Source organism: Actinia tenebrosa, unplaced genomic scaffold, assembly GCF_029948245.1.
Source record: "Actinia tenebrosa isolate PJP-AT-01 unplaced genomic scaffold, QUT_ActTen_1.0 PGA_scaffold4__44_contigs__length_22323623, whole genome shotgun sequence".
NCBI lineage: Eukaryota > Metazoa > Cnidaria > Anthozoa > Actiniaria > Actiniidae > Actinia > Actinia tenebrosa.
This window is the reverse complement of record NW_028292581.1, coordinates 6543527-6557165: the sequence shown is the minus strand read 5'-3', so window position 1 is coordinate 6557165 and position 13639 is coordinate 6543527. Positions and strand designations below refer to the sequence as shown.

The following is a 13639-nucleotide window of genomic DNA, read 5'->3' as shown; positions in this document are numbered from 1 at the left end:
GATTGGTTAATTAATGACGTTTATTGTTATGGCGATAAAAACAAACAAAAAGCCTATGGGGGGGAGGGGGAATTTTTTTTCTGGCGCGTCCTTTTTTCGGGCGGTTTCGGGCGTCGTAGGAAATACGGACGGTTTTTGTTACGGGCGGTTTCGGGCGTCGTAGGAGTCAAAGGGTTAATACTCGAGTACCAAGTTCTTAAATCCTTTTTCTAACAACTACTTCATCTATCACATATGATCCATCCTTTTCTATCGTCATGATTATAAACTTTACTCTTGACTAAACAAGCATATCACTTAGACTGAAAGAGCATCAAGCATCAATTAAAATACTCTTTTCTCCTATGTATAATCATGGTAAGTGCTCTTTTTCCTTATAACCATATTGTTCTTGAACTTTAAATTATCATTGTGAGGTATTAACACTCACTCAATTATTAAAGTCTTTTTCAATTGTTTCATGTTAATACTAAACATTACAGAACTTGACTCCACTCAATTCAACTAATAGAGACCTTTAGATCCAGCGACGAGTAAGAGTACAAGCGAGTACAACGAGTACAAGCATGGGTTTTTAACTTTTAAAGAGAGAGGCACTATCATTTCATAGTTGTGGTCGTGTACATAGATTGAAACTTTAGATTTAAAAAAATCGGAAATTGACACCAATTCAGTGTCAACCATGCTCACAAGACCAAAACTCGTCTCATACTCGATCTCATACTTGTCATCCAATCTAAAGGTCGCTTATAACTTGCTCCCTTCTTAATACAGTCATAATAAATTAAAATACCTGACTAAACATTTTAAGATTTAAAACCTGGTAAATTCACTAACTACTAAATCTTAAAAAAAAAGTTAATGCAATGCAGCTCAATTACTGTCTTAATTTCTCAAAGTAAGGCTCGAAAATAAAAAATATTAAGATACTTGTACAATTCATATTAATTCTTTAAATTTCTGTCCAATTTTGTTTGAAATGTTTGGGGGCTCTAATTTGATTGGTTACTTTAAAGTTTTAGAACAAGAGGCCATAGAGAAAACTGAAGATGTTGATAAAGCTTCAGCGGAGACAAGTGAGGCTGTGGCTGCAGATGGTCAAGAGCAACCTCAAGAAACAACAGAACAGGAAGCACCTCAAGAGGGGACAGCTGAAGATAAAAAAGATGAACCTCAAAAAGAAGGTGAAGAAGTGAGTCAAGAAACACAGGAACAACAAGATGATTCAGCTGAGAAACCTACTGAGGAATCGACTGAGAAACCTTCAGATGATTCTGCAGATAAGCCTGCCACTGAAGGTGATGCTGCAGCTGGTAGTGATGCTAAGGATACAGAAGATGGAGGCGAAGGCGCTGAAGCAAAACCTGAAGATGCCCCTGCCGATACTCAAGCAGAGGCTGAACCAGCACCGGAAAAATCTGGTGAGGAACAACCACAAGCTAAAGATGAAGTAGAAACTGGAGAAAAACCAGAAGGTGGAGAAGAGCAAACAGGAACTGAAGAGAAGAAAGATGATGAATCCAAACCAGAAGGTGAAAATGAAGGTGATGGCGACAAAACCCAAGAGGGAGGGGGTGAGGCAGTCAAACCACCTGAGGGGGAGGGTCAGGGCTAGTTTTTCATGACTATTTATTTTCATAGTTTAGTCGTTTGTTTTGTGTTATGGTAGCATATATTATGCTATAGCTTTGAGATGCCTTCAATTGAATCATCAGTATTTTTAAAAGGTGCATTCAGTGACCACTTTCTGTGTGTACTATATTAGGAATAATATTCAAAATAATGAAATATGGTTTGTATTTATTTGTTTATCATTCCTATCGACTGTACATATGTCATAATTTAACATACTTAGCATTTTATAGATGTCCTTGTATAAATTCTTAAATAACCGGTTTTTATAAAAAAAGTACAAAAAAGCACAAGAAAAAACTAATATATATTTAATAAACAAATATAAAAAAGCCAATAGTTTTTAATTTATTGTCATATCTGAACTTCTTTTGGATAAACCATATACACCAGTTTCATATTCTCTATTGCTGAGCCTTAACAGACCTTAGCCTTAATGTTGTGAATATTCCAGTACCTTTGTTTCAGTGAAGCTCCATCATCAACTCAAGTGATTTTGCTTTTCTCATCCAGAACGAATTACCATCAGCAAACATTTTGTTCAAAGCTTTTAAGCTTAAAATATTTCCTATTTTCTGGTTTTCAGCTCAATAAACAGCAGCTTTTACTCAAAAATAAAGGGAAAAAGACTTATATGCATAAAGATTCAACAAAATATCTTTAGCATAGTATTTTGTTTGTGGTGGTGGAAAATGTTTAGTTTTGACAAGAAATGAAAGAAAATGCTTAGGAATTTTTGCTGTGACAAACAATGCATTGTGTGTCTTGATTCCAAAAAACCTGGATGGAATTTCACTGAAAGGGTGCTAGTGTCTGTATTGTTATAATCAACTGTACAAAATAATGTTAACTGTGAATATTTTGATCCTGAGTTGAGGCTATAACCCTGTGTAAATAAGTCTGTACTAATCAAGGAATACAGAGGCGGGTCATGAATTCAAAATTTGACACAACTGCTAAGGGCCTAATCATTTTTTGAAACATTAGTCAGTCTATGAAATACTGATTGGTTAGTTGAGGGTTAAGCTCTACTTTCTTAAGGTATCAACACCAAGTCCTTTTAAAGCTAAATTTCAATCCATCTGCTTCATATATTAATGTTCTTTTTATTTTTATTATTATTATTATTATTATTATTATTATTATTGTCAAAACAAAATATACACATTTGCCTCATGTAATGGCTAAACTTCCATTTTTTCAATAACTTGAATGAGCTGAATTTCTTTATGTCAGTGGATTATGGTAGAAAATGTCATGTAGCTGGCTGTACAGTTGATTCATTTGTTGATGAAGATTCTACTTCTCTCTCTTTACTTGGAGGACCTAACAATATAGAAAATAGTCATTGTTGTTACCCAATGGAAAAACACATAAAAGTATTTATTAACAACTTGACAAAGAAACTAAGCTTACCAGATACCATCCACTTTATACCAAAATATCCAAATAGCATTGTTAGGACTGCTATCACAGCAATTCTGTCATGAAAAAAAGCCCTGATAATCATTGATTTACTTTGTACATTCCACTTATGGCGTGTGAATGGATCAACAGCACATGAGAAGAAGCGCAAGCTATAGCAGAGTGCTTCTCAACACTTCTGCCAATCCCCAAATGTTCCTAACTGCATATGATTAGCAGACAAGTTCATCTTTTCTTTGTAAAGTACCAAATTGCAAATAGCAATTATTTTGGACCATACAAAGGGTGAGATCTATAGAAAGTGAATATAAAGCATGCTGAGTGCTTATAAAGCTCATGCCTGCAACCAATCAGATTAAGTGGGGTCGATAAGAGGTTGTGAATTTTCTGGCATGCCACTGACGTTTATTCTACTCATGCATCTCTGAGTATTAACCTCCAGTGTACAAAGAGTTTATTAGAGTCTAAAGGTCTGTTTTGTGCCCTGTTTCTTCACCTTGTCAGAAAGAAGTTTTGACACAGGCAAGTTAAAAAGAATCCTGGAGGTTGTTTTGATCTCTTGTTTTCTGGTTTGATGTCGTGAAAATAGTCAAACACAATAGTTTGAGGACTTATTTTTAGCCCTGTATATCTCGCCAAGGAAGGGTAATAGATGATTTCCAAGATGCGTTGGTACTTTCATAAATATCACAGGTGCATCTTGGAAAATATCTGTTGGAGCCCTCACTCCACTATACAGGGCTAAAAATAATAACTGGTCGAAAGACAATGTCTGACCAAACGCCACTTTGGCAGGCCCTATTGACCAGTCACAGTGACTGGTCATATGTCAATCAGTCTGATGTGGCTGGTCATGTTCAGTCAATGAGCAGTCATTATTTCTAGAGCCCTGGGCCCAGTACGAAGCCTGGTTAGGGTCTGGCAGATAAATCTTATCAAGTAGATAAATCTATTGGAAAACAGCATCACCTTATCCACTGGATAAGGATTTATCTGTCGGATAGCGCTATCCTGGCTTCATACAACTGGGCCCTGGACCAATGATAATATCCATACACCACAGGGATCCCAAATGTACAATTCTAGTATATATGGGGATGGACTAATACCTCTTTTCTGAAGTCTTTAAATATCCTAGTCTCTCTTTTGAATGTTGCCATGAGTTCTTAGTATCTGTCGCTGTTGCATTACTTGTCGTTTCAATGGCTTGTGTTGTCCCCCCTGACATGACAACTGATTCCTGATCGGTCTTTCCTCGCTGCAAAACCTCTTGTACATCAAAATCACTTATTTTGGGATTCCTTCTGTTTTTAAACTGCTTGAGGTACTTGTTCTTTGAGCTGAAAAAACGTCTCGTAAATAGATGAAAATGAAAATTTCTCGCAGCACAACGTACACAACCAAAAGATCTAGAAGCCATCTTGTTTCTATGCCGAAGTTTGTCCGAAGTATATCTCGAAGTTTTGACGATAAGTTATTGACTTTACCTTCATCGGTGACTTTTTTTCGGAAAGCCAAAACAGAAATAGATAAAATGTTCAACGATTTTCTCAAAATTCAAGTCTCCCCAATTAAAAAAGAATTAAAAAACAAAGCTTTTTAAATTCATTTAAAAGATTTCGTTATGATCGCAGTTGTATCGATTCAAGTCCGTTACCTGACCGACCTCATCCGAACATTACCGATGTTGGCCTTCCAGTCCCTCTTCCAGTTCGCTTCCACGCTGTCTTGTTTGATTGTCATGCTGGGCGGTGCGAGTTTTCAAGCTACCGACTCATTCATTATAGATGTGTAATGCAGTGTGTTTTGACAAGGACCGGCAGATGTCTTTTAAGAAGCTCTAACTTTTGTCTTGCTGGAAGAACTCAAATTGTCAAACAGTTGCTTTCATTTAAGCTTACTCAGTTCAACAAAGGAACTTTAGGTAAGGTAGGATATTGTTTTCACTTTCGATTTCTGATAGGTTTCCTTGGACTCGAGAAGTAAATGTCAAAGATCGACGAATTTAACTTAAAAATACTGTGAATAATAGTGGTGTACGAAACTTACGATCGCTTCGTTGCTGTGAGGATTTTGAATCACATTTTGTCATATGTGTTTGCTTTGGGCCGTTTGTTTTTTTACTGAAATCCTACATGTAGTTTGGTGAAGCCGGTCAGTCGTGAGATCATATCTTGCGATACCAAAAGGATTTTTAAAATTTCTGGATATGCCAATCATCGTAAAAAGACATTATTAGAATCCAAGTTGGAAGCGTCCTGCTCGGGCTGGGGTAAGATATTCAGGCAAAATTGGTATTTCTGAGTAAATACTAGTTCATCTTGAAGATTTAAAAATGTACGTTCATTTTGACAATCTTAATTCTGTCTTGTGAAAAAACAAGCTTACTTCTACTTCAAAAATGTTTCCTTCGAATTAAGTGGATTTCCTCGTTAATATGTGATAAAAATATTTAGATGAGCAAAATAAAAATGCTTTGTTAGTGCATTGTAAGTATGATTAGATAGGTGCGGTTTATTCCTATATCTTACAATAACGCATTGTCTTTTTGTTGTATGTACAGATAATATGAAAACCAGACCTTTAGTGCTATGTGGGCCCAGTGGATGTGGCAAAAGTACTTTAGTCAAGAAGTTGATGCAAGACTATCCTGATAAATTTGGGTTTAGTGTTTCTCGTAAGTGCATTAATTTGACATTTTAGTCTCCTATGCAGCTGCCACTAGTCTCGTCACTCAATGCTCACTCTCCTAAGTAGCTAAGTGTAAGTGAGTATTTTGTGACAATACTAATAGCTTAGGGGAGTGATCATTGTGTGATGGCACTAATATCGGCTGTGTAGGAGACTACTCATTATAAAGACTTGTCTTCCCCTCCCTTAACAGTTCCTCTTAGAATGGGTATGAATGTTTATAGGGTGTCAATACACCTCCCATTCTAGCTTGGAAAGGCACTTGCATCATATCGTCATTTACTACCACTACCAAAATTCTTCGAACACTTAGGGGCTGTTTATATGGAGCGAGCCAGCCCGGTAAGCGGGCTAGCCAGCTTGGCCGAGATCTCGGGACGAGTTAATATGCTAACGAGGCTGGATGATTACATGACTGATTTCATCCCAGTAAGCGGGCTGAATTTTCCCATATAAACGCAATCCAAAATTCATCTCGGCCAAGCGGGCTAGCTCGCTTACTGGGCTGGCTCGCTCCATATAAACAGCCCCTTAGTCAATAATATTAGCAGCAATTGTCTTATTATTCTCATGAGGAAATAAAAATTGGAATAAGAAAAAAAATTGCAATGCATTTTGGTAGTGGTAATAAAATGTTTCCTTCATATAAACAGCCTATTGGTTGGATTAAATATTAAATATTGTTAATTGCTCATAATTAGATACTGGTTGATTGTTCTTAATTTTGGTGGAACCCCCGAATTCCAATATTTGGCCATGTTCTGGATAATGTAATGTTTACCCGTATTTTATTTAATTCTGATATAGATACGACAAGATCACCAAGACCTGGAGAAGTTGACGGCAAAGGTGTGTACCAATATTGTCAGTTTATAGAGTACAAACACTAGTAGATAGAAGCATGCAATGCTTGATTTGCACTATTTAGCATGAAATAGAACTAATTACAGTGTGAATTGAAAAGCCATGGGCACCTAGAAATATTTCAAGAATGTTCAATAGCCAATCAGAAGCATTATTATCTTTCCTCTATCTTGTGGTTAGAAAGTCAATTCTGATTGGCCAAAGAAAAATGGAACATTCCTAGAATATTTCTAGGTGCCCATGGTTTTTCAATTTGCACTGTAAGCAATAGAAAACAATAAAATTTGCACAATTTAGCATTATTTAGAGTGCATGCTTTTAATTTTCGTACAATAAGAATATTTGTTTTAAGCCAATAGAACACAGGCAGCCCAAGCAGTGTTCTTGAGGCCTAAATAAGGAAATTTGTTTATATACTTCAAATTATAAAAATTGCTGTCAATAAACTTATCTTGATGTAAACTTACCAATATATAAAGGTTTTGGCACCCTCCGAAGTCATTTATAGGTACTTTTAACAGTGTAAGTTTTCGTATGGAGAGAAGTTACTCACACTGTTAAAAATTACATTGGTGATGTTTTCCAAAATCAAAATAAGGCCACATGTCATGCGGTTATTTGTTGAAATTGTATCCATATTCATGTGTCTTCTCATGCTCAACTGTTAAACGAAAATATAATACTATAAGGAATGATGTCATTGGAAAATGGGAAAACATTATGCCTAAGCTATAAAACGTCTATTTTAGCGTAGCAAGTAAAGGCAATTTAACAGTCAATGATATTTTTCAATTCAGTTTCAAATTTACCCACTCAACTTGTTTATTGTAATAAGCTCCTGTTTTCAAGTATATTTACATAGGTTTTTCTGGAACAGATTATCACTTTACTGAGAGACAAGTGATGCAAAGGAGTATTGATGCTGGGGAGTTCATTGAAAGTGCAGAATACAGCACAAATCTTTATGGAACAAGGTATTAATAATAATAATCCAGAAGTTTACAAGTTTCTGGTCATGCAAGCATTCAGTTATCTGACACTTCTACTTTTAGTTCTTGTTTTATTTAAGAAAAGCTTAGATGCTGTATGCTGGTACAGCACTAGGGAATTTAAGATTTGCAAATTTGCAAAATCTCTGATGGCAACGTCAACTGGAAGTATAAATAACTTCTCTTTGAAGTTCTGTTCAATGGAGATTTCATTCAAAACATTGTCAGTGAAGTCAACTCATCCACAGGGAAGACAGACGTTGAAGGCGCGAAATCCCAAACTGAAGTATATTTACACTTCTGGTTGATGTCGCCGCTGTAGGGGTGCTTTACTGTAGCTCCCCTGGCCCCTCTTGCTCTGCAATCCCAGAGTAAGTGTTTCAGTTCAGAGTACCTATGATGATCTCAACACTCTTTTTTTCTATAAATTTTTTAGTAAAAAAGCAGTAAAAGATGTTCTTGATTCTGGTAAAGTTTGCATATTGGATATTGATATGCAGGTATGTTTGCAAATTCATGCCAAATCATAAATCTATCGAAATCTAATGTGTTTACCACTGCTGGGTGGATGGCTTAATTGCATAAATTACCACAGGGTAGACTAAGTTACAAATTAAAACAGAGTACAGTATAAATTTCAGTATGCAATCAAAGGAAGGAGCATTGTTTTCATGCAGGATTATAGGGCACACACATGAATTTGCACAATTTGCCGAGCTGCAAAATAGGGTTTTGGTAGTGGTCAATCAATCTCACCCCCCCTTCCTTCCTCTCCCTCCTGTGCTTAGAGAAAGATAAAAGGGAAAAAATCCAAAAATCCAGATTTAGAGTAAAGCTTAATTTTTCTTTTTAGCTTGTATTATTTTGCACACTTTTTAGCTTCCAACCTATTTTTCCATTAATTAAGTGAAAAATTTTCCAGGATTTATTTTTGTTTAGAACTTTGATCTAAATTGGGCTGCCTGTGGTCCTATTTTTTTTTAAGTGTAGGTATTAATTTTTGTTTCAGGGTGTAAAGAATATGAAGAATACTAATATAGATTGTTTATATGTGTTTACAAAGGCGCCTTCACTGGAAGAACTAGTAAGTGATAAATTCTGTTTAATGTTATCAGACAGACCTATAAATCAAGGTTTTGCATCATCACCTGATGGCAGCCATGCTAAATGCACAAATAATACAATCATTTTACATGAGAAAGAATTCAGTTCCCGAAAGCAAAGGGTTTTTATTGTTCTGCCATCTAACCTCAGGCACCCCAAGCTGTATTATAGGCAGAGGCTCGTGATGGTGGAAAATCTCTGTTCTTATAATAAGTATTTCAGTCGCTTATCTAGTGTATATTTATGTTTAAATTTACAACCACCACTCTCCATACAGGGCTCTTCCGTGATGTTCCCTCCACACACAAGGGAGAGAACAACAAACCAAACAAATTAAACTCACATATGATCCAGTCTGAGCCGGGGCTCGAACCCAGACCATAACGTTGAGAGGCAAGTGGTAAACCACTACGCCACCCATGCCACCCAAATGTAACATTCCTTAGCATATACCAACTTGTGTACTTCCTAAGAACACTGCACACTCATTGGTTAATTGGAGGTGAATATTGTACAATATTCACCTCTGAATCTTGGAATATTGAACAAAATTGGCAACAAAATGGCTTCTGCCTGCAATCGTTGTGCTGCAATTTCCAATGAGGAAATTGAAAAAATGAGAGTAAATACCATTCCTATCAATACTAAAAAGGCAACGAAGTATGGCCTAAAAGTTTTGCTAAACGTTTTGCTGTGAATTTGTCAAGCAAACTAAAAGTTTCTGTTTGTTTGTTTTCATTGAATTATTGCATATAGAAATATTAAAGTTACTCTGTACACAAGTTGGTATATGCTAAAACAATTATTCACCTTAGGCTCAGTGAATATGGATAATATTTACCTCGCTGCTCAAGACTGGCATCTTGGTAAATATTCCCCGATATTCACTTCGCCTTTGGCGAATAATTAGAGAGTTTTAGATTGACATTCACAGCAAACAGTCAGTAACGTCAGTTGATCGGTGAAAAATTCTTTTAAATAACTGAAAATGAATCGCAAAAAAATCCAAGTAGTAGGAAAACAAAAGAATATTTTTTTGTAAAATGAAAGTTTGCAAGAGATTGAGTAAAATACAGGAAAACGATGAAAACGTGGTCACATTTGCCATAATTGTGGGAAGGAAAAAAAATTCAATCTAAAACTCTCTATTGCAAATTATTTCTCACAGGAAAGAAGGCTTCGAAAGAGAGGAACTGAAACCTGATGAATCTGTACAAAAAAGATTAGAAATTGCTAGTAAAGAGTTGGCTTATGGTGAGTCTTACACTTTGTGTGCCATCACATTTACCATACACATTGAGCTTTAAGCAACATTCCTGTCATCCTTGTTATGCAAAGTTTTACTGCACTTTTCGATATTATGTGAACTTGGTAATATTACAAGCTACACACTGAAATTTATTTTCAAAAATAATCAGTTGGTAGCTTTTATATTTATGACTGACGGCAGTACAAACTAACTTCACAACAAGCCAATAAAATGTCTGAGATCTCAGAATATTGAAAACTACTGTAACTATTACTGATTTTTCTGTTAGATAAAGTGACTTACTGTAACCTCTGAAGAAAAAAAAAAACACCCTGGGCTAATACTGTAAAATCCTGGTTATAAGCCATTCCTTGATTTTTTAAAAGCTGCCCCTGTTATAAACCCATTAGTCTGTAACACAAATTTCCTATTTGTTACAAGCCCCCATCCCCATCCGCCTCTGGATTTTGCTTATTTTGTCCATGGAACATAAAGAGATGACTGTGAACATAAAAAAGAAATAGCCATTTTCCCTTATCTCTTTTCTCTTTAGTTATGAGCCCCCCTTCTTCAATCCAAACATCCAAACTCTCATTTATCTTCACCACCCCCCCTCCATGAATGTAAGCCCCTCTGGTCATAAACCTATCAAGAAAACCTTAATGAACAAGTGAGCACAAGTCCATGTTTTATAATCAGGATTTTATGATATTTGCTCAATTGACCTTTTGGGTTGGCAATTTTTTTTCAGGGAGAAGTTTGGATGGAAATTAATTGCATAATTTAAAATATATATCTGGATAATTTTTTGTTGACATTTTGTTCTCAAAATATCATATTTATTGTTGAAATCTGTCTTAAAGAACTACTGCATATAAACATAACATCTCTTTGGGTTTTTAATGTACTTTTTTTGCTTTGCAGCTGCAGAGCCAGGTTCATATGATTACATTATAGTAAATGATGATTTCGAGGGGGCCTACTCAGAATTTAAGGGAATAATAAACAAGGTAAGAAATGAAATAATCGCTAAAATATTTGTTTGATTATTAAAAAAGACTAAGTGTTTTAAAGTAAAATTAGAAAGTTAAACGTTTTTGACCAAAGTCATCACCAGAATGGGTACAGCTCATAGAAGCATGTCTTTTCAAATTACCCAAACAGTTGTGCAATGAAGCACATTGTCTGTTTTTTTCAGCGATGGTAAACTTGCTTCATTGAAGAACTGCTAAGCGGGTAAATTGAAAAATTACTTTGAATCATTTTGATGATGACTTCGGTCGAAAACATTAAACTTTATCATTTTCCTGCAAAATCCTTAGCCTTTTTTATAATCAAAAATAAGAAGAGGAATTCTAATCGAGGTTAAAGAAAAGTAAAAAACTTGTTTAGTTTGTCTGGGTTCAGTTCAGTTGGATTGGATTGGATTATATTACCTTGTACATTTTTTGACAGTTGCAGACATTCCCACTGACAAAGAGGCAGTAGCCTAGAAAATGTCAGTCTGGCAAAAAAATGTAGTGCTGTGTATCTTAATATATTTTACTGTAAGTCTACATTTACTTAATATAACTGCAGAGTTGTTGTGTACATTTTGTGAGCCTCTCTTTGATTATATTAGCCGAGATGTCCTATATTAGCTGGACGGAATTATCTGTAATGAAGAATGACTGATTTGAAAACTAAAAAGTGGAGAATTTAGTTTCAAGTTTGAAAGGAACAAACCCCATATATTCTAGTTCAGATTTTACCAATGACAGGAATTTTATTGAAAAACCAACTCTTAGGAAGGAAATTGGATAAATGAGAAAATTTCACTTAAATTAGATCACTAGCCTTGAGAGCTGTATGGTGCCATTTGTCATATTTTTTATGGATGCTGCTCAGAATTATCCAGAGGCTTGTATAAAGAAAACAAAAAAGGAAAATCACACTTTTTCTCTTGGAATTGTTTTCAAAGGGTTTTTCACTTTTCTGTTAGCCTCACATTTAACAATATTTTGAAGTCTATCAATATAGAGATTTTTATTAAAAATTTCTTTATAGATTTCCAATCTATTTTTATTATAAGTCTAGACTTTGATACGAAATTTCTTAGAAAAACAAACGCAGCAAGATAAATTGATTTTTAGTTTTCGAAATTAAAAGCAGATTTTTAATTCACACACTACACACTTGGCAAATTAATCTGCACAATGTTTGTTTTATTTATTTAACATTATTTATTAAATTTTCTTTAGTATGGTTAGGTTCCTGCATTGAACGGACTACTCAGGTTTAAATTGAAATATTCATTGTTATTGAAAACTCTTTTTCATTACTTTTTTCCATCTTTGTTTAGGAAATCGTTCCATTATCGTGAAGAAGCTTACCACGAAATTAATGTATGTAATCATTTCCAATATTCTTTCAAATACTGAACAAATACTTAGAATGTGACAACTGCATGATGAACAAAGTGCATCGCTGGATAATGAAACAAGATCTTCATGAAAGGCAACTTGAACCTTCTTGAAAACGACAGCGTTCTGTTCCTGTATTCGAACTAGGTGTAAAGGGTCCAAGAAAGCTCTCTTAGATATTATGCCTCCTACGTTGCTCTTCAATAGTATTGTCCACGACTTTACGACTCAGACAACTGCAGACATCTTAAGTTGTAGCTTCCTCATTCCAACCTACGTTATGAAGTGTTTTTTTTGATTGAAAGAAAGAATTCCAAAAATCGAGTTGTCTGCAGTCTTCTTTGCGTATTTTATCCAATACCGAGAATGCTTTTTCTCAGCTGCACGAGTCTTTCCGCAATTTTTCCTTGAAAAAATTGAAAATCGTAAAAGATTTTTAATTTATTGAGAGAGAGAGAGAGAGAGAGAGAGAGAGAGAGAGAGATAAGAGTTTCTACTCGCATTGGGTACCAACTAGACGTTAATCCATTTATACGTCTTTTAGAATATTTATACATGAATTAAGTATATTACATTTCCAACAATTTTGAAAACTTCCAAACATCATCACTCGTAACTATAAATTCCGTATTGTACTCGAGATCGTGCGATTTCCTATACTTATACGTCTTTGAAAATTCAACACGAAATGTTACATTTCCAGCTGACTTTAGCTGTTTTAATCATTGTTAGATGTGTCTGTAATAAATAAAATCAGTTTGGGACAAAGTCATTTACTAAACAACTGGGTTTATGGGCTGTTCAAAGGACTCGGAGTGAAACTGTTCCTGCTAAAGAGTCTCGGGGCCACCCTTTTTCTCAAAGCCCCCAACCTCCCCCCCGAAAGAAATAAACGCGGGGTGTTTTGTACTTGTCAGAATCAATACAACAAATATGTCAAACCCTGAAACAACCTCTGGCTTGATTAAACCATAGTTAATAGAGGGGAATGGTTATGAAACCTATTGTTATATGTCTTTGTTCACTTTTTTCAAGCGTGACCGTGCACAATCCTTTGTTTTACTATTGTTTTACCATTGTTGGCAATGGTTGAGCGAACAGACAAAAATCTTTCTTTTCGCTGCTAGTTCAAAATACTTAAAAACTTATGAGAGATATTTCAATATTCCTTATCATAATCCCATAGACAAAGCTTATGTTAACTTATTTTGCATTTTCGGACGAGCATAAATCAAACATTGTGCACGGTCAAGACCGGTTCAACATCAAAAGCGAACAAAGAC

General features: G+C 35.2%; 2 protein-coding genes across 2 annotated transcripts in view; one reads left to right on the top strand and one right to left on the bottom strand.

Moving 5' to 3' along the window:
* Positions 1 to 13128, top strand: part of LOC116288068 (uncharacterized) — a 38462-nt gene extending 25334 nt beyond the window's left edge. The window contains 10 exon segments of the mRNA XM_031694778.2: positions 1017 to 1544; positions 5621 to 5734; positions 6556 to 6597; positions 7490 to 7586; positions 8038 to 8101; positions 8611 to 8685; positions 9874 to 9906; positions 9908 to 9959; positions 10879 to 10964; positions 12296 to 13128. Of these exon segments, the coding sequence (XP_031550638.2) occupies positions 1017 to 1544; positions 5621 to 5734; positions 6556 to 6597; positions 7490 to 7586; positions 8038 to 8101; positions 8611 to 8685; positions 9874 to 9906; positions 9908 to 9959; positions 10879 to 10964; positions 12296 to 12316 (1112 nt within the window). The 3' untranslated portion in view covers positions 12317 to 13128.
* LOC116288072 (uncharacterized) lies at positions 1781 to 4768 on the bottom strand. The gene is made up of 3 exons (XM_089037187.1): positions 4167 to 4768; positions 3049 to 3113; positions 1781 to 2958 (listed from the first exon to the last, which is right to left on the bottom strand). Exons 1-3 carry the CDS (start codon positions 4475 to 4477, stop codon positions 2888 to 2890), a joined length of 447 nt encoding a protein of 148 aa, XP_088893313.1. The 5' UTR covers positions 4478 to 4768; the 3' UTR covers positions 1781 to 2887.
* Positions 13129 to 13639: the final 511 nt, after the last annotated feature.